At 35.6% G+C, this 18764-nt stretch overlaps 1 protein-coding gene across 1 annotated transcript in view; it reads right to left on the reverse strand.

Annotated features, from left to right (window-relative positions):
• Positions 1–18764, reverse strand: part of LOC104837063 (chromosome unknown open reading frame, human C8orf34) — a 175363-nt gene that overhangs the window by 41506 nt on the left and 115093 nt on the right. Inside the window, exon 8 of the mRNA XM_010575929.1 lies at positions 15051–15186. Within this exon, the coding sequence (XP_010574231.1) occupies positions 15051–15186 (136 nt within the window). The remainder of the gene's footprint in view (positions 1–15050; positions 15187–18764) is intronic.

Genomic DNA, 18764 nt, shown 5'->3' on the forward strand with positions numbered 1-18764 from the left:
GTTTATTGCTCTTCTGTATTGTAATCAGCTACATAGCATGTCATGACACTTCTCCATTCTTTTTCTGTGACAGAACTAATGGTCTTGTTTTCATATCTCTCTGATACCCATCAATATCCAATTTACATGAGATGTTAAGAAGACAGCTTCTTGACATGTTAATTGCTGCTTTAGAAACATGTTAGATTGATGACCTAACTTAGAAGCTGAAAAGAAAGAGACAAGATGATCCTACAAAACAATTCCCTGTATGAATCTAAAATCCATCTAACACCATACTAAAATGACTAATTATAATGGGTACCTAATAAATTGTGGGTATAGTGTGGATGGAAGGAGAGAGTAATGCTAGAGGAGCAGTGATTTCTCCATTTGTACCACCCCTAAAACAATGCAGTAGCCCTAATACAGCCGCAAAGTTTCTAGACAATACGACACTGGAATTAAACTATAACTTGGAGAAAAAAATACCAGGCAACAGTTGCGGAAGCTGAATTAAAATTATTTTTTTTCTCCATGATTTAAAGTTGGCATGCATTTTCAGATTTGAAATTTGTGGAAACATTTACACTTGAGCAAAACATATTTTTAAGAGGTAAAACAAAGTCCTACTTTGAGGGCAATTATGGGTATGTCTATACTTCAGTGTACACAAGACTGCAAGTACAGATGCAGGACAAATTCCTACCTAAGAACTCCTCCAGTGCATTAAATGTAGACATACACTATGATTGTCCTCTATGTCAACACTGTTGTCCTATGATACTCTTAAAATTAGCAGTAAATGAGATTAAACTCCATGTTATAGCATAATACTACAATAAAAAAAAAGTTCACTGGTGAACAGCATTCTCACAATATTAATGGATTAGAAGAAAAAAAAATTACTTCAAAGGACTACATCAGATTCATAAAAATAATTAAAAACACTAAACCACAAGCATAGGTACTTTCTAAAATCAGGGCCTAATGAGAAGGAATTAAGGATCCTGAAAACAAAGAAATGGAAATGTTTCTGATAGCTAAAATTGAGATATATGCTCTTTAGTATTTGTTCTTTGTGTAGACTACTAATGCAAAGTATGTGCATCATAAATTGCCTTGTGCTACTGTATAGTAGAGGTTGTGCTTTAGGAAATTTTTGTGTCAAATCAAATACTAAACAGGACTGGAGATTCACCTTCAGAGGAGGATGACTGTTCACTCACAGACAGAGGAATTGGGATTATACTTAGATTAATACTATTCCGACATAGTCTTCCAGAAATACGTCACTGAACTCAGATAACCAAATTCCCATTCTATTCCTTCCAGAAATTAAGCAAAAAAACCCAAACAGAATAAGGGTTATCATTTTTGGACAAACTCTCCTTTAATTCCCAAATAAAAAACTACAGGCAACGAGTTACAGAATTACTGTGTATGTGGCTGGCCTTCAAATTCTGGTACATGACTATGGGACTTCTTTTTCTTTTTAAACATAGCGAACTAGAGCTGGATAAATTTGCTCAAATTCTGATGTTCCCCAGAGGTGAACAACAACAGAAACTTTGAAATTCCACATGAGAAGAAATCCTGAAAACCTCTTATTTCAAGACAATACAAATGCTTCTGCTGGCTTTTTACTAATAAAGAAAAATTCCTCCAGGGGCTCCAAGACAGTAAAGGGCACTCCCCGAGAAGGAAGTGGGAAATTACATGTCTGAGAATTGCAGCTCCAGCCTTTATCTCTGCTCTGCCCTGTGTCAGCTAAATTTTGTTGAATCTGGACAATTTCTGTAAAATGTTTTGGTTTCTGTGAATCATTATTTCCTAAAGAAGACACATTTCATTGGAAAATTCCTGATCTGCTTTGCTAGACTCAGCTGACTTCTTTTAGATAAATATGGTGAGAAGTAGGGGAAAGTTCAGCAAAGAATCCTTAAATCTTTCAGCAAAAAGAGCAGTAAAGCTGTTTTCATATTCACTCAAGATAGTGTACATTTTTAAGGCTACAGCCGCAAAGAAAAGTTCTCAACTCTGAAAAACAGAAATAATGTCATGTTTGTATTAGAATATTAATTAAGGAGATTTTGGCATGTTGAATCACTGATTTTGCTTAAATTATTTCAAAGTAGGTTAACGATGCTCTTGAAAACATCCCAACAGATACTTCAGTGATTTATAGTTAGTTTCTTTATGAAGTAGTTATTAATTTGGATCCAAAACTGTAACATATATTTTGTAAGATTAATGAATATCATGAACTTATTAACAAAAGAAACTTATTAAAAATATAACATGATGATGTTTCTTTGGCAACTAAAGGGAATTTCAATCACAGATGAAGAGAAGGATAAATTGGACTTATTAGACTTCCCTTTTTTTTTCCTTTCAAATCATTTGCTTCCCTTCTGTAATTTAAAACATTACATCTACATCTAACATCTCTCTCTGATATCACTGTTCTACTGAGTTATAATTTCCCTAGAACAAATACATAACTCCAGGGAAGTTATAGCAACAGAGATCAGACAACAAAAGTCTTGAAAGCCCCCACATGCTTTAGGTTGCATTGAATGTTTTCTTGCACCTTTCCCTAGCAACCTCAACACTACACCAGTAACAGTACTCCAAGCTTTATAATCATTTGTCCTGACTTGCCTATAATATGGTGAGTTTATTTCATTCTTTGTTTTCAAACATACTGATCCAAATTCTGATCTCATGTACCTTGACTTACTGTCTCCACAAGTTCTGCACTCTTTTATACTGGTGTAAAATCCAAAGCTTCTCCAGCACCTAAATACAAAGCCAGGAATTTCTGACCTATTCCATTTGTTCTACTAATGTCTTTTACAAAAATAAAAATGTTAAAACTGTGCCAGCAAAATTCTTAGTGTATTCACAGGTACGGAGACAAAAAGATGGCAGTTTTCCAGTATAGACTATGCTAGTTAATATTATGGTAAAATTATATTAAATAAATATTACTAAACAATGTACAGGCAAAGTACTCTTGCTGGTAAAACTCTCCATCTGCTTTAGCTACATACTCTAGCTTCCTAACAAAGATTATATTTTAAAAGAAGTTTATACAAATTTCAGATCAATAAACTACAGAAGAAAAATGTCTTAGATCTATGAGGGCAAACAACAGAGGATTGTGAATTCAGTGAGTAATGAGAGTGGCTGGCACCTCTCAAGTCTGAAGTAATAATGGGAAAGCTCTGCAGCATGTCACCTTGTTATATTAAAAAAATCAGTGTCATAGCTTCTGTTTTCACCATAGACCAAAATACAGGAAGCTTCTGCATTGAAGAGAAATGAAGCATGAGGACTATTAGATTATCCTGCAGAACACTATCCAGGATGGCAGATGTTTCCAAAATTAAACTATAAGACTACATGAATAAATAGGGATATTTAACAAAATTTCTGAATAAAATGTAGGAATATAAACTTAGTGACATATTCAGCATGTTCCCCAACAGAGATTTATAATTCATTTAAATCCATTTCAAAGAAGTGCTGCAAGGCTCTCAGGCAGGAGTTTACTACCATCAATTCTATTTATGTGAGATATACAGCATTCATATTCTTTGAGTTTCACCCTGATCTAAGATACAGTTAATCTAAAATAACTCCATTTTCACTGATACTATTCAGATCACAGTCTGTTTCTTACTTTTGCACTCACTTTCTTAAGGACACCAAGTGCATGCACACTGAAACACACCAAATTATTTGAAAATTCAGAAAAACTACAGTTAAAAATGGATTTTGGTTGAAGTCTATTCTCTTTCTGCAAATTATAAGCATTATTTTCCAGTTAGTCTTGAAGATTTTTGTGGAAAGTTTCCATATCACCAATACATAATTCACAACCAGAATGTTTTCAGCCGGTAAAACTAGAATATCCACTTGCTGAGCAAAACTTACACATTGACACAGCCTGCAACATAATCTTTTCTGTGTGCTGTTTGCCTTTCAAAATGTCTGAATGCAGGCCTTTGTGCATTTAAATAAGTACACTCTGCAGCTATTTCTGAGGAGAACCAAAAGTGGAAATATGTTTCCCAGAGTAAGGAATCCATAAAGAGACTGAATTATCTAATCCTTTTACAAGATGGGGAATTAAGCTATTCTTATGGCAATCTTTTATCTGCTGCTGGCTTCAAACCATTATCTCACAGGAGAAAAATTACAGTCTTTGTCAGTCTTTTCAGGCTTAACACTCTTTCTTCCTCTGTGAACCATTTTTTCTAGGACTTGTGAAAGAGTTTTGTGTGTGTGTGTGCATGTGTGTCTTTAAGAGCTATATTAAACTGTTATCCAGAGCCTCAAATTATGACCAGCAAGCTTCCCCAAGCCCATGATCTCCTGACTTCCTCCCTGTATCGTTTGCATCCAGAAGCAACTGCTATTGCTGATATACATCACAGTGTAGCACCAAACAGAAAGAATCTATAAACACTGCAGTAAAGAATTAGCTTGCAAAGCACACATCAAAGAGAGCAGGAGAAAGGAAGGGGAAAGGCTTGGGAAAGCACTTGTCTTTTTAAATTATTGAGGGGGTTAAATGTGTTTTGTAGGGGAAAAGACAGACATGTCTTGACAAGATCTAGAAATGAAGAACAGGATGAAATGGATGTTACCCTCTATTAAATTGAAAGACAGTACAATATTTTTCAAGACTAGACAAAATAATATTAATTTCATTTTCAGATATGCTCCTACTGCTTTCATTATTACAAATCAAGACTAGTACATGCAAAAGAATGAAAAAATCCTTTAAGTCTACTTTTCTTAGAATTTCTCAACAGCATTTTTAAATATTTACAAGTGTACCAACCTCCTCATACCAATTCCATCTTTTTACAACCAGCCTGAGTTAAAAAAAAATATAGCTACTGTTGAACAATAGTTCTTAGAAAAGATGTTCTAGTGACACATCATTAATTCACAGCATCTTTTACTGTATTCTTCCTTCATAACCAAAACCAGATACTAATTCCCTGTCAGTAAAGTTATAGTAGGGCTATCTCCAGATGAACTTGGCACACTAGGTGCCACATTTCCCAAACCAGTCCTATCATGAGAACAATACGTTAGTATGTATGTATGTATAAGATGCAATTCACATGCAAATTTTATGTATCTAGTGCACACGTTTCAAGTATAAGTCTATTTTCACTAACATGCAAACACTTACCTTCCTTCAAACAGAGTTCTTCCATTTCTCTTATGCTGATTGACAGTTATTTATGTCAAAAACAACAAGTCTACCCCACACATGCAGCCTTTAAGGAAATACAATAGCTGTTATATCAAATTCAGAGGAAAATGTTTCATCTGAAAATACTGTGTAATGCAAGGACACAGACACACACTGTTCCTTTTAAAGAGATATATGCTTCATCTGAAAATACTGGTTTCTTCACACCTTACATAACTTTTAATAACAGATGATGTTTTTATTATCATAGTATTTTGTGAAACTTCTGATAGGTCTGAAATTATTGCTTTATGGATTTATCAGTGGGAAACTGTGGTAAAAAAGAGGGAGGAAAGAAGTCTGATCCTCCTGGGATTTCTGTCTGAGCAATTGATATAAATCTCCTGTCTTATATTGTTCCCTTCCCAAGACACAGTTAAGATTTTGAAAATAGAGAGACCTTGGCCATTCTTGTGAAAGACACATTCATTGGGAGTTTGCCATAAAACTAATTAAGGTTTGGGATTAAAAATTATAATATCTTGTGCATTTTAGAGGTCAAACTTAGATCCACGAACTCAAAAAATCATTTGAAATCACACAGATATTCTCTATTTTGCATATAGTAAGATGTTCAACAGAAATGCAAGTCAGTGAAAGAAAAGGCAAGCCAGTGTGTTACTCTGACAACTTAGCAAATCAGCCTACTAACTCTTAAAAATTAATTTATGTTCTCTGTCTCTGATAACCACTAGGACCAGTAAAAAAATTTTCTGAATTATTTTTTTCTTTACTGTTTTCCTATTTTTTTGATAGAACAAGACACCAAATTGGTATACCACTCCAGAAAAGGAAAGATAAAGTGGTTTATTTTAGCTGTATTTAACACTTACAAAATCAAGAGAAGACAATGAAGACACTATTGTGGTCTTGCTGGTAAAACTCTTGCATCAAAGCTGGGCAAATTAATCACTGCCCAGATTCAACTCAGCCAAAAAGCCAAATGAAAATTTTTTTACTAGTTTTTTTTGCCACAACTTTTTCTTTCCTTGTAATTCTTTTCATTTTTCTATCTTATAAGAAGTTCTAAGTAGCAAAAGGAAAAATATGTGTTTTCTCCACAATTTTCCAAAGTGAAAGGATATTTTTAAAAGCTATAAAGCACTACTATACGGAGTTTCATTTGCTTGTTTGCCACTCTTAAAAGGAAAAAGATGCAAATAAAACACTTTGTTTAGGACAAGGTCTGTGAAGCTAGCACAAACAAACATGAGGAAAATTCAGCTCTTTGAAACAAGAGGTCCAATAAAACTAAGGTTTCAAAAAAAGAAAATAAAGGAAAAAAAGAATGAAAAATAGTGACACGAGTCATCTGGAACGTTTAGTGCTTTCTCCTCTGTAAGAATAGCAGTACACAGACAGAAAGCTAATATGAAATGCAAGAGGGGAAAGAAAAAAATGTGTATACAGAATCAAAAAGTTTGGTAACATTTGAAGACATAAACTTCCTAATATTCTGTGCATGAACTCCAATCAGAGAATTTTTCCCCCAAAATGATTTCTGTACCAACCACTTTAGTCTGGAAACATTTTTTTTCCCTTGGTACTTTGAAGTAATTCGTTCCCAGATTTCAGGAATATTAATAAACCAGAAGTTTCTGCCAGAAACTGAGTCACTAAGCTGGCCTTACCACTACTGGGCAGACATACAAAAACTATTCTTTATGCAAATACATGTACCAAACCACATGTACACCTGTATCCATTCCCCAGTATTACATTACAGTGTACAGAGCCAAACCAGGGATTATATGGAGGATTTGAGAGGTTATTCTTTCTGACACATCCATGTATTATTGACTAATTAGAAATATAAATTGTATGACATATCGTCCTGTTTCCTACCTTTCTGCTGCATGATTAGGCAGAAATTAGCTGTTTCCTTTAAAAGATTACATCTTTCAAAGGTATTTGCACACTGAAAAAGACTAAAAACTTTTATAAAACCCACAAATAAGAAAAATACAAATCCTAGGGGGTTCTTTGTTACACTTCTGTGTAAAAGGCTGCACTCCAGACAAATCAAAAGCCATTTAAATGTACAAAAGGACAAATTTACCTAAAATTCACCATAGAGAATAAAGCTAGCAGGGAAAAGGGGGTCATAATGACTCAAAATCAAGTGGTCAATAAAAAACAGAAAAAATGGAACTTAGTGGGGAACATAATAAAAGATTCAGATGCAGGTGATCTGGATGCTCTGTACCTTCTGCTCTGATGAAATATTCACTATGCATTTAATCTACACAGATTTTGGGGGAATAGCAAAGAAAGCTAGGAGAAAGACGAATCAAAACTATCGGTCAGGTCTAAAGAGGAAATTTAATGTTAGGTTTTCCAAACAGATATATCATGTTATATCACAATTTTTATATCAGAATTTATCATTTATTCTCCTCAATTCCCAATTTCTAGTCATATGCATTCCAGGATCCACTATTTGTAGGTTATTCCCCACAAAACATTTAATTAGGAAGGAAGATAAAGTCTATAAAGAAAAAAAGGAATTTAAAGACATCCTTTGAAGTCACATACACAGTGCTCTACTCCTAACTCTGTTAGGAACAGATAAATTTATACTCCCAGTGAACAGGTTCTCTTCTATCTAATTCCATCACCTCTTGGTTTATATTAACACTGCAGTTAAAGGGATGATTATAGTTCATGTAAACATACCTGAACCAACTCTAAATTAGCATCTGCAGATGCTATCACTGAATAGTTTTGACAATTCATGTAGCAGCTAAGGAATTTTTGCACAAGCAGAAATCTCCCTGCCAGATTTCAATGTAGGCATAGCCTTTTATCATTTCACCCAGACACCACATATTGTTACATATGCCCAGGATAAGGGGAAAACAGTCCATGGAGTTTTAACACTTTTTAGTCCTGCATGCATTTTCAAGGTACTACTCCCTTTAGTGAGTCACACCAAAATGGCTCAGCCTGGGAAATACTTCACACTCAGACTTTAACAGCAGTCTGCTGAAAACAGAGCAGAAGCATCTACAGCGATGGCTTGGTCTAATTTGGCAGAACATAAACCTAGACCACCTGTTAAAAACCACACCAGCAGCAAACTCTGCATCCTCCCTTCTTTCAGGATCTATGGCATCTATATGGGATGTTAGAGGTTGCCCCTCTTCTGCACCCTACCTGATCAGACTCTATCCCAATGTTGCATGATACAGCACCCATTCCCTGACACCTTCCCATCCCCAGCTGTGGAGTTAGTCTGGGATTACGTGCCTGGACAAGATAGGAGAACCCATCCTGTTTCAAGAGACAAGTCAGCCATCCCAATGGTTTCTGTGCAGGGAACACAATGACAATGAGATCAGACTAGCCATAAACAATAAAGAAGGGATCTAGTGCACAGCTGAAGTTGAGGAAGCTCACTAGGCTTCCTTCCTTCACTTGAAAAAATCTTCCAGGAGCCCATCATCTTTAACTGCTTTTTAAATGTGGTCTTTTGTCAGTATTTATGATCTTCCTCACAGGGGTAATTAATTTCATTAATTTTTCTCTTTGTTGTCTGAAGTTTCAGTAGTGTTGTCTGCGGACAGTACATAAAGTAACATGGCTTGTTTAACAGCAGTTTTTTCTCTATTTACAGTCATCAGCTTTTCTGCTTTTGATAGTTAAATGCGATCCACTTGTCAAGCTTCAGACACTATTTTCTGCACAGCTCATTATCAATTTTTCCACCAAATGCTTCTTAATGACCTCAAGTCTCATTAGTATTGTTATAGCTTTGTGATACTCAGATGAAGCATCTCCATACAAACTCTTACTCTGTAAGAATCTAAAATGGTCAAAGCTAGATTAACACCAGAGAATTCCCCAACCAAACAATTAGTTCCTGTTCTTTTCTACAGAGATACATCATGGCCAATTCAGACAACAGTTCCATTCTTTCCTCCATTATTCTGCAATTTATGACAAATTACATCCTTCAATTCTCTTGTCTCCTCCCACACACATTCATGGTCCTCATGGCTCTATGTCATGAAGATCTGCTCAAAGTCCAGTGGTCTATGTCAGAGAACCTACATGTGTTTCTTAAATTTCACATAATACCATATAGTTTATATGATTATGTCCCAAGTACACATGGAAATGGTGGAGACCACACTGTAGAAAACCAGACTTATTAAAATATTGTAAAAAATCCCAGATACTTAAAGAAAAGTTAATTGGTCTTGGTAAATAAGCAAGCTAACTTGAAGATCGTTTGGAGGACAAGACATCTTAAAGGAGTCAGATACAGATGATGAGCAGGGCAACAATGAAGATTACACAGGCAAGGCAAACTGACATGCGAATTTTTGAGTATTTTTTCCAAACCAAGTTTTGGAGGATCTATAAATGGTAGTATGCAAAGAGCATCTTATTTATTTTACATTGGCAGCTCAAGCACACAAGTTACTACACTTGAACTATAATCCACATCCCAATGGTGATGGTTAGAAAACCCACATTTACTTTTTTAATGTACAGATGTACTTTGTTTACACCTATATATTTGATTTCTCTAATATGTTAAAAGGCCTTAGGACATTGTGCTTTTGCTCTAGCTAATCTTAAAATAGTAACTAAAATATTGCATCTCAAACCTACATTTGTATGCGACTAGTGCTCCTTCCCAACATTCTTGTTCAGAAGCCTTCAAGCTTGTGGCACAGTATGTTTTCTATAATCCCATTTCTTTTTTAATCACATGCAACCCCTTTTTTGTATTCTATTGATGTTAAGAAGAATGAATGCAGCCCTTGCGCTATTAAAAACAAAAAGCTTCTTACTTCTAGGAATGCATTGGCAAGACTCCACAAGAACAAGATTTAACTTTTGAGCATGGCAGTGGGCATACAAGGCTAATGGGTGGTCCCTACAAAAAACCAAAAAAACAACAACAAAAAAGAAAACCATCTAAAATTCATTCAATAGTACATTAATATTATCTTATACCTTATGCATGATTAAATTCTTGCAAAATGCTCAGTGTGCAAGTCACAATACATGAGAAAATATGGAACTGTTGTTTGGCTTTTACAAATTGTCATTTACATCTTTATTTAACCCATATGAATTTTGCTTATGTGCAAGGGTGTCTTATGATTCATCGGCCAAACCTTAAATTCATTTGTTTTGCCTGTATGTGAGAAAGGATTCATGAAATCGTGTTATAGAATGAGTCAGTCTATTCTCTAAGTCAGTCACACTTGTTGTGCCCTTAGATGAAGACGGAATTTTTATTATAATAATTTTGCTCAAATGATCTAAATCCAGATCAGTTGTACTAAAAGTGTCTTTGCTAATTTTCTGGACTAAATAGCAAAAAGCAAACCTTCCAAATACTGGGGGTTTTGTAGTCTTTTTTTCTGTATCTATAAACCTTGTTTTGTTCCACCTTGTGAATGATGTCACCCCTTTATTTAGATGACTTAATATGCTGCTTAACTTGCACTGTACTCCAAGAGCAACTATGGGAATAACATTGTTCTGTAGCTACTTTCCCATTTGAAAACCCTCTTAAAGCTGTTATCCATCTGCATTTCGCTCATCGTGTGTGAAACATCTACACAGAAAACAGTAAGCTCTCTGTTTCTTACAGCTATATCCCAGTCTACTAACCAATTTATCCTCCAGGAGAATTAACCCCCTCCTTTTATTTCTCTTTTCCTCTCTCTGTGTTTTACTTTTTTTTGGGCGGGGGGGGGGGGGTGGTGGGTTTGGGGGAGATTTTTTTGGTTTTTTTAATCATAAGCTGTAAAAACTAACTTGGTGTGACAGCTTGAAAGAATCCCCCATCCCCCATCTTTACCTCCTAGAAGTCTGGGTAAGGAACTTTACCTTTTATTAAAATTACTGACCTGGGCTGTGATAACTCTATCTATCTATTATTTGAAGATGATTGGTGAAATTATCAGCATCGAAGGTTACATACCAGTTTCTAAAAAAAACCAAACCCAAAACCTTAAAAGGCTGGGGGTTTTACTCTAGTTTAAATTCTGTCCATTCTCAGTCTCATTTCTTATGATTCATGAAAAAGCTCTTACTTTTGTCTAAGAGACTTAAGGCAAGGGAGAATGTTTTGCCAAATGCAGTGCCTCAACAGCATTGCAGGTTTTCCCCACAATATAAACTGGATTTAATTTGCCTTGTAACAAAGTAGATTTTATGTCTAACTATAGTCACTCCCATTTGGCATTTTTTTTTTAAGATCTTCCTCTGACACTGTGTTAAGTACTGCATCAGAAATAGAATAGGGGAGTTCAAAGGGAAGAACTATTACTGTGCAGAGTAACAGCCTAGTGAATGTCCCAGAAAACCAGCTACATGGGACATTTGATACTAGCTTGAACTAAATGCCAGTTACTAGCAAAGGAATAAGGCTGTACTGACAGAGAAAGAGGGAACCAGAAGCTGCTAGTATTGTCCTCCTATTACTACATTCTAGAATTTGGGTCCTGGTTTTCCCATATATTTGAGTGGTACAAAGGGAAGGAGCTAAATTGGAGTTAAATGAAGTCCAATGGCAAATATGTCAGCATGGGGGAAACGGTTTAGTCCATTCATCTCACAGGTCGCTGTACTCCCATGCTTAGCCCATTTGTAGGAAGCTATAGAAGCCACAGAAGAGATAAGACATATCGCTGCACTGTACCCTACTGCAGGTGCTCTCTCAATGGCATACAGAATTAAACCAGCACTCCTCTCAGGCTAAAGTACCCTACACATAGCCATAGACCTGTTCTCTCTAATTCTCAAATAACGAGGGAGTTCTAATGATGTAGGGCAAGAAAATGTAATCCCAGTAGCAGAAGGGTCTAAAAAATTACACACAATTTTAATGAAGAAGGAGGGTGGAACTTTGATAAGACTATTTGTCCTTTCCAAGTGAGACCCAAAAATTTAAGCCAAATTACATTAAAGCTAGTACTGAGGAACTCCTTTAATTGTTTAAATAAATCCCTCTCAGAAAAGCCCCAACATCTCCGCAGAAGCGAGAAACCTTCTGGAGGAGGCATCATAGAAGGTAAATTGACTGGAGAGTAATCAGAGCAGAGCATTTAAAAAAAAAAAAACAGCAAGGTGAAAGAACTAGATTATGGAAATGCAAGAGTAAAATTAAACTTTTCGTCTGAGCCAAGAAGCATGTTTCCTAACGTTTGGAACTCCGCCAATCAAATTTCAAGTAAAAAGTCATATTCCTCCTACAGAGAGCTAAATACCTTCAGCACACCTGATTTGGTAATCTGATTTGACAAGCCCTATTATCTGCAGAACACCTACTGCCATTAATAGCTCCATTCATTTGAAATCACTTTATACAATCAAAAAAAATGGATAAAATTAAGAGGAAAGACACCTGTTTAATTGTAAACAAAAGTATGCATAACAACAACTTACACTGACTTGTCTTTCAACTGTATTCAAATGTGCCTACAATCAAATCCCATAGTATTTCTATCTATCTAAACTGTACAGCACACAAGACTACTTAGAGAAGAGTATATGAAAAAAAAATCATTTCTAAAATAAATAAATATACTAATAGGTTCTGTATTATGACCTTACAATAAATACTAGGCTTTGTCATACCAATGGAGATAAATGCCAACACTGAGAATCTTTCATAGAGATGACTCAGGCTGTGATTTTATAGCACGGTATTTTCAATGGCTGTATCACCAAGTAACAGAAAATTGAACTGCTCTTGGAATCAAACAGGTAAAACACCTAACTTTGTGTCCTTGAAGCCACTTGCTTCATGCAACTCTCTCCACCCACTACTTCAGCTGCTACAAGAAGGCACTGGACAAATCTGCTGTGGAGGTATCGAAAGAGAGAGCTAACTGCACTAATAACTCTCTCTTGAAGTAAAAGTGGAAAATTGTCCTCAGACTCAGTAAGAAGGAAGGAACGCTTCAAAAGAATAGATAGACTTCATCATCTTGAAGAATAAACGCTAGTTTCATCACTACTGAATACAACAGCAATACCCATTTCTCTCTTTTGACTTCCCTTGCTACTGATGAGATGCTATATTTTTTTGATTCCTCCAAAGTGTAAAGAAACTCCTAAACTGCAACAAGAGTGAAAAGAACCACAGTCAAGTATGTATCATGCAGTTGCTCGCTGACTTCATTAAACAGGGTAGGGAATGAAATTAAGGTGTATAGGCGAAATAAAGCACTGCTTTGCATTCTCTGATAAGTGAAGTGACAAAAGGGCATTTTATGAGATCTTTCCCTCACAAATCATATTTTAGACTGCAGAGTCATATACTACAGCTAGTTAAAGGACAATAGCAATAGCCAAGGTTGCTAGGTTTGGCTCAAGATCTGAGCCCTTTGTTCCCTGGTGTGCAGGATTGAGAGAATATATAGTATCTTGGCACCTGCTGTTAGCGGCTACTTTAGAGAATTTAAAATTTAATTAACCTTCATAGTAATCCATACAAGTTTTTATGTAAATTCAAAAAGACCATGTAGAAAACTTAACATTTCTATTTTTCCTTACCTTTCTACTTGTTAATTCATGGACAACCAATGCCAGTTGAAAAAGGTGCCACATTTTCATGTAGCTAGTTGGTTGGAAACATTTTACAACATAAGCAATTTGTTCCCAGTGAATTGGGAAGAATCCCATGACTAGTGTGTTTGCTCTTTTCTTAAAGCATAAGGCCACACTGCTGACAGCAAAATTCTCTAGAATTACAAGGCTGTCCAGTCACTTCTGCTCTGACAGTACTGTGAGCTGAAGTTCCCTGAGGCTCCACAACCCTGCTAAGGAGATGCTATTGCACCAGTGATTTGGTATATGCCTGTAGATACACTCCCAGAGCATCACAAACTGTTTTGAAGCCCCTCTTCCTACATAAGTGCCTTTTAAAACTAGTAATTTACAAGCAAAATGGGAAAAAAGTAGAAACGTAGGGTGGCATATGGCCAAACTTTTGACTTAATTTCACCACAGGTTGCTTTTTATTTACAAGCGGCTAATCCCCTCTCAAACTACACAATAGAGCAGCCATTGGCAAAGGCAGGCAGATAAAATTGGCATGCCTCTGTATTGTTCTTGCTAATCTGAACCATTAACAGAAGGGTGAGAAGGCTATTTTTGTCATTTAAACAGGCTTAAATCCTTTCTCCAAATGAGCTTTTGTCTACATAGAAGAATGCATCTAGGAAATTTAAGGGGTTTCTGTTAGTGTTGCATTCTCAAGTTGACTCGGCTACAGGAATAGCGACCTGTTTATTTGGCCCTCATACTGTAAATGCAAGAATTATTTCCAGCTGTCACAATAAAAAGGGGTTCAACTTGATTAAATTGTTTCTCAGAGGTGAAACAGGATGAGATTATAAAGTGCTAAGAAGCAACTATTTGAAATCCTGAACTGCACCTGTGCAACTAAATCTTCATTTATACAGGTGCTTTTCAAATTGGATTTGAACCTTTAAATTCCCTGATTCATCCCCTGAAAAACCACAGAAGCTCAAATAACTAATGAAATTCAGAGACAGAAAGGCTTAAAATAGTTTCAAGCTGTGAAGTAAGGCCTAAGACTAACTATGTTCTTTGATTCATTGTTGATGCGACATATCAAGCATAAACATAAGTTGCACAACCCAAATGCCAGAGGTCATAGGGTAGCCAGTAGCTCAGTAATTATTTTTTCTTTAGCACAGGAGAGGTCATCACCTGGCCCATAAGCACAACACATAGCTGAAAACCTGGGGAAAAGAATGTATTGGTTAGCATGATCTGGTTTTGTTTTGCTTTTTACCTGGCACATCTTGCACAGATATTCAATGTGACCTTTGCTTGAGGCTCAGACGTATGAGCACTTCGAGTTTGATTGAATTTGCTCCCAGAAGACATCACACTTGTTACTCCTTCCATTCTTAGATCATCAAGATCCTCTGCAACAAGACAGAATGACTGGATGAACACACGATTAAATTTTGTAGCAATAAAGGTGCTTCACCTGTAGAATCAATAAAGAATAGAACAACTCAAAAAATCAGGATGAAAACACACACAGTTACTTGTATAATAATAGGAAAAAACATTTGAGAGGATTTTTATTTATATATATTATCACTCTATTACAAGGGGTTCCTTGAAAAGTATTCAGTATCATTTCCACTTCAAACAGTGCTGCATATTTTTTCAATCTTTATTTCTCTGATTCATTTATAAAAAGCTTGTCATCAAGAGATGCTGTCCAATAGCTCCATTTGACATAGGGCATATCAAACAGAAAATTCATTTTTTGAGTGTATGCTCCTCCTCTGATTTCTTTCATCATCTATTCACTTAGCGATGAAAAAATATTCATAAAAGTGCTCTGTTAGACCCAGAAAATGTGAAATGGATACAATATATCACATTGAAAGAGACCATGATGTGCATATTTACACCCACCATATTGCTGTAATATTTGGGCAACTCCTAATAATAACAACTGGATTTTCTACTACTGTAAAATCATTCCCATTTTGCAGGAAGACAGCTGGGGGTCTCAGAGAATTTTTTGCCCAAGACCACACTGGAATAGGGTAGTTCAGTTAGACTGTAAATGAATTCTCTTGGTTTACAGTCAGGACATTCTTTGGGAATAATCTGTGTATTTTTTGCTAACATAAAATAGGCAAGTTTTGTATACCTAATGTATCCATAAAGCCCAATTTCCAGTTGTTTATAATTTGGTTAGGTTCTAGCTGAAAGGTAAACAAGCAAAACACTACCTAGCTGCTATTAAATGAGCACCAACCATTCTATGTACCAATTGATGCATGTGGCTTATGGTATACATTATGTGATCATCTAATTAAAATGTCTTTCAGATAATGTATACACATGTATTCTCATATATTTATGTTTACTAAAGAAACCTGATGTTAAAGGATCTGAGTGGAGCAGAAAGTGCATAAAGGCAGACTTTAAATCCCAACATCAGATGGGGAAAAGTCACAGAGAACTTTAAAATCAGAAGAGGCCATGTTCAGCTAGAATTTAAAATACACAAGTAGTCATTATAGACACACAGTGGAGTACTAGGCTCCTCTTCATACATGAAAGAGTGAGAACCCCCTGAAATATTTCTGGTTGTCCTCCATAGTTCATACACAGTACTCTTACCACTGTGCTTCAAACTTTGGGCAGTATGGTCATATTGTCAGGGTTATGCCATGCTAACAACAGTCTTTTGGGGAGACACCCAATTTAATAAGAAACATCCAAGAACAGCAAGGCTAAACTTATATGAAACTTTTGTGACTGAAGTCCTTGAACTAGATTTTCTTATCTGTAAGGTTTTGTTTTACTGCTTGAGAAAACTCTCCTCCCTTGCAAAATTTGTTGGCTTGGTGGTATAAATTGACAGTTCCACTGAAGCTTCTGGCATCTATTTACACCATTTCCACACCTTTTCCTTTAAATTTCATCTATGATTAATATACAAATTAATTCAAAGGACTTGGAAGGCTGTATGATAAAGAATCACAAAATCAATCATCTGTGAGTCATTTCAGAAAAGGTATTACATATTCGGAACACATTATGTATTAAATACAGTTTAATTGTGCTTTAAAGAGGTGTGAAAAGTTCCATATTTTTTTAACCGATGTAAACCACTGGATGGATTACAGTTTAAATGAAATTGAAGCATATGCCTCAGGTTTTTTTTCCCCTAAACAGATGTGATTTCTTTAAATGAGGTTTTCAACTGTTCTCTGCTTGATTAACTTTTGGCTCTCTGACAACTAAGACTGTTCAAATACAGTGATGACATAGGCTGCCCTCTATCATACTTTTTATATTTGAATCTGTGTATCAAAAACATGTCTTTTTTCATTTTTTGTCAACTACCAACATTTTTCTCTCAAGAGAAAACTAAGCGAAACTTTGTGCACAAAATGTGGATTTCAGAGGTGCCTATAGTTGTAGCTAACAGACAAGCAGGCAGAATATTATGCAGTATTGATTTATTGTCACATGCTGTTAGACCAATAGCAGTAATGTGCTTGCTACAATGCAGATATAAAAAAACCCAAACACAACTACATCATATACAATTGTTAATTTTTCTCAAGGAATTTTCATTGATCTAATTCAGCATTGGATGGAATTTGTCCATGGCAAGCTACAAAAAGCTGTTAATATTCCAGCTAGACAGAGAAGTATAACCCCATCTACCAAATCTGAAGAATAACTGCAGCTTTTGATTTAACTTGGATTACTGCAATTCTGCCTCAGTATTGAATGATTTCAGTTTCTCCTGGATGCCTCAAATTTACAGTGCAAATATTGCACTTTCTTCTCACTAAAGCAACTGGGCTTTGAGAAGCTGCCTGGTTCCCAATACCCATAACTTTGGATGGGAATTTTTGAGTTGTGAGCAAGTTTACATGCCATCCGGCAATCCTGCTGATTGACCACATTCATTATTCAAGGCCCTTAATTAAAAAGAAAAAAACAAACAAACCAACAATAAATCACACAGTAATTTTAATACTAAATTCTGTGTGTGTGTATATTGTTCAACAATTGATGCATGTTTTGCAGAAGAATATCTGTTCATAAATAAAGATGTTATTAAAATAAATACAAACAATGAGTGCAATAATGCATTTTAAGAATAAAAAAAAGGTTTCCAAAGGTTCAGATGTTTCTATGTAACATCGGAAAGAATCAGTCTTAGCAAAAAAGGATTTCATTGAGAAGTCAATTCTGCTACAGGGTCTGGACCACTGAATCTTTTCTCTTTCTTTGTTTTCTTTGCTAGACCGACTAGTGATGATACAGCTGAGCGGTTCAGTGATTTTATTGAGCAGCAATGAGGTAATTCACTGAGAAAAGAGAGAAAGAAAAGCCAAGTGGATGACTGCTTATGTGATGGAAGACAAGAATACTGTGAAACTTCTCAAATCCCTAGAAAATTGTTACCTGTCTTTGTACAGTGATAAGCTGGAAGTTCACGTAAATGAAACAATCTCACTTGTGCTAATAAAATTTGTTATTTTAATGCATGACTGTGCACTGTATTTCTTTGATTTAATGTTAATTCTCTGCTATTCTCTACACGAATAGGGTATGTCTAGACCCCACGCAATTTCCATTAAGTATGTTCTGTGTAGTAAAAAAAACCTACCTACAAAACAAAAACCCCTTACATTTTTCTCAAATCGGCATTTCACCAAAATAAATTCACACAGCTGCAATCTTCATGCATTGCCATAACAACAATACACGAAAATACTTAGAAGTGAGATAAAGATCACAGATGTAATATAGCATAGCACAGAACCAGATGTTTTCTATATTAATAATAATGCCACACTAAGCTAAATTCTTTGTGATTTTTTTATAGCCAAGTTTGATCAAAAAGGGAAGGGGGAAAAGGGTATCTATTTCAGCTAAACAAGAACATAGCCCAGTAACAAGGTAGTATTTTTAAACAGGATGTTGTTTGTAATTATTTACTTCCTTTTGGGGG

This window comes from Haliaeetus leucocephalus, unplaced genomic scaffold (genome assembly GCF_000737465.1).
Source record: "Haliaeetus leucocephalus isolate CR32 unplaced genomic scaffold, Haliaeetus_leucocephalus-4.0 Scaffold506, whole genome shotgun sequence".
Classification (NCBI taxonomy): Eukaryota; Metazoa; Chordata; class Aves; order Accipitriformes; family Accipitridae; genus Haliaeetus; species Haliaeetus leucocephalus.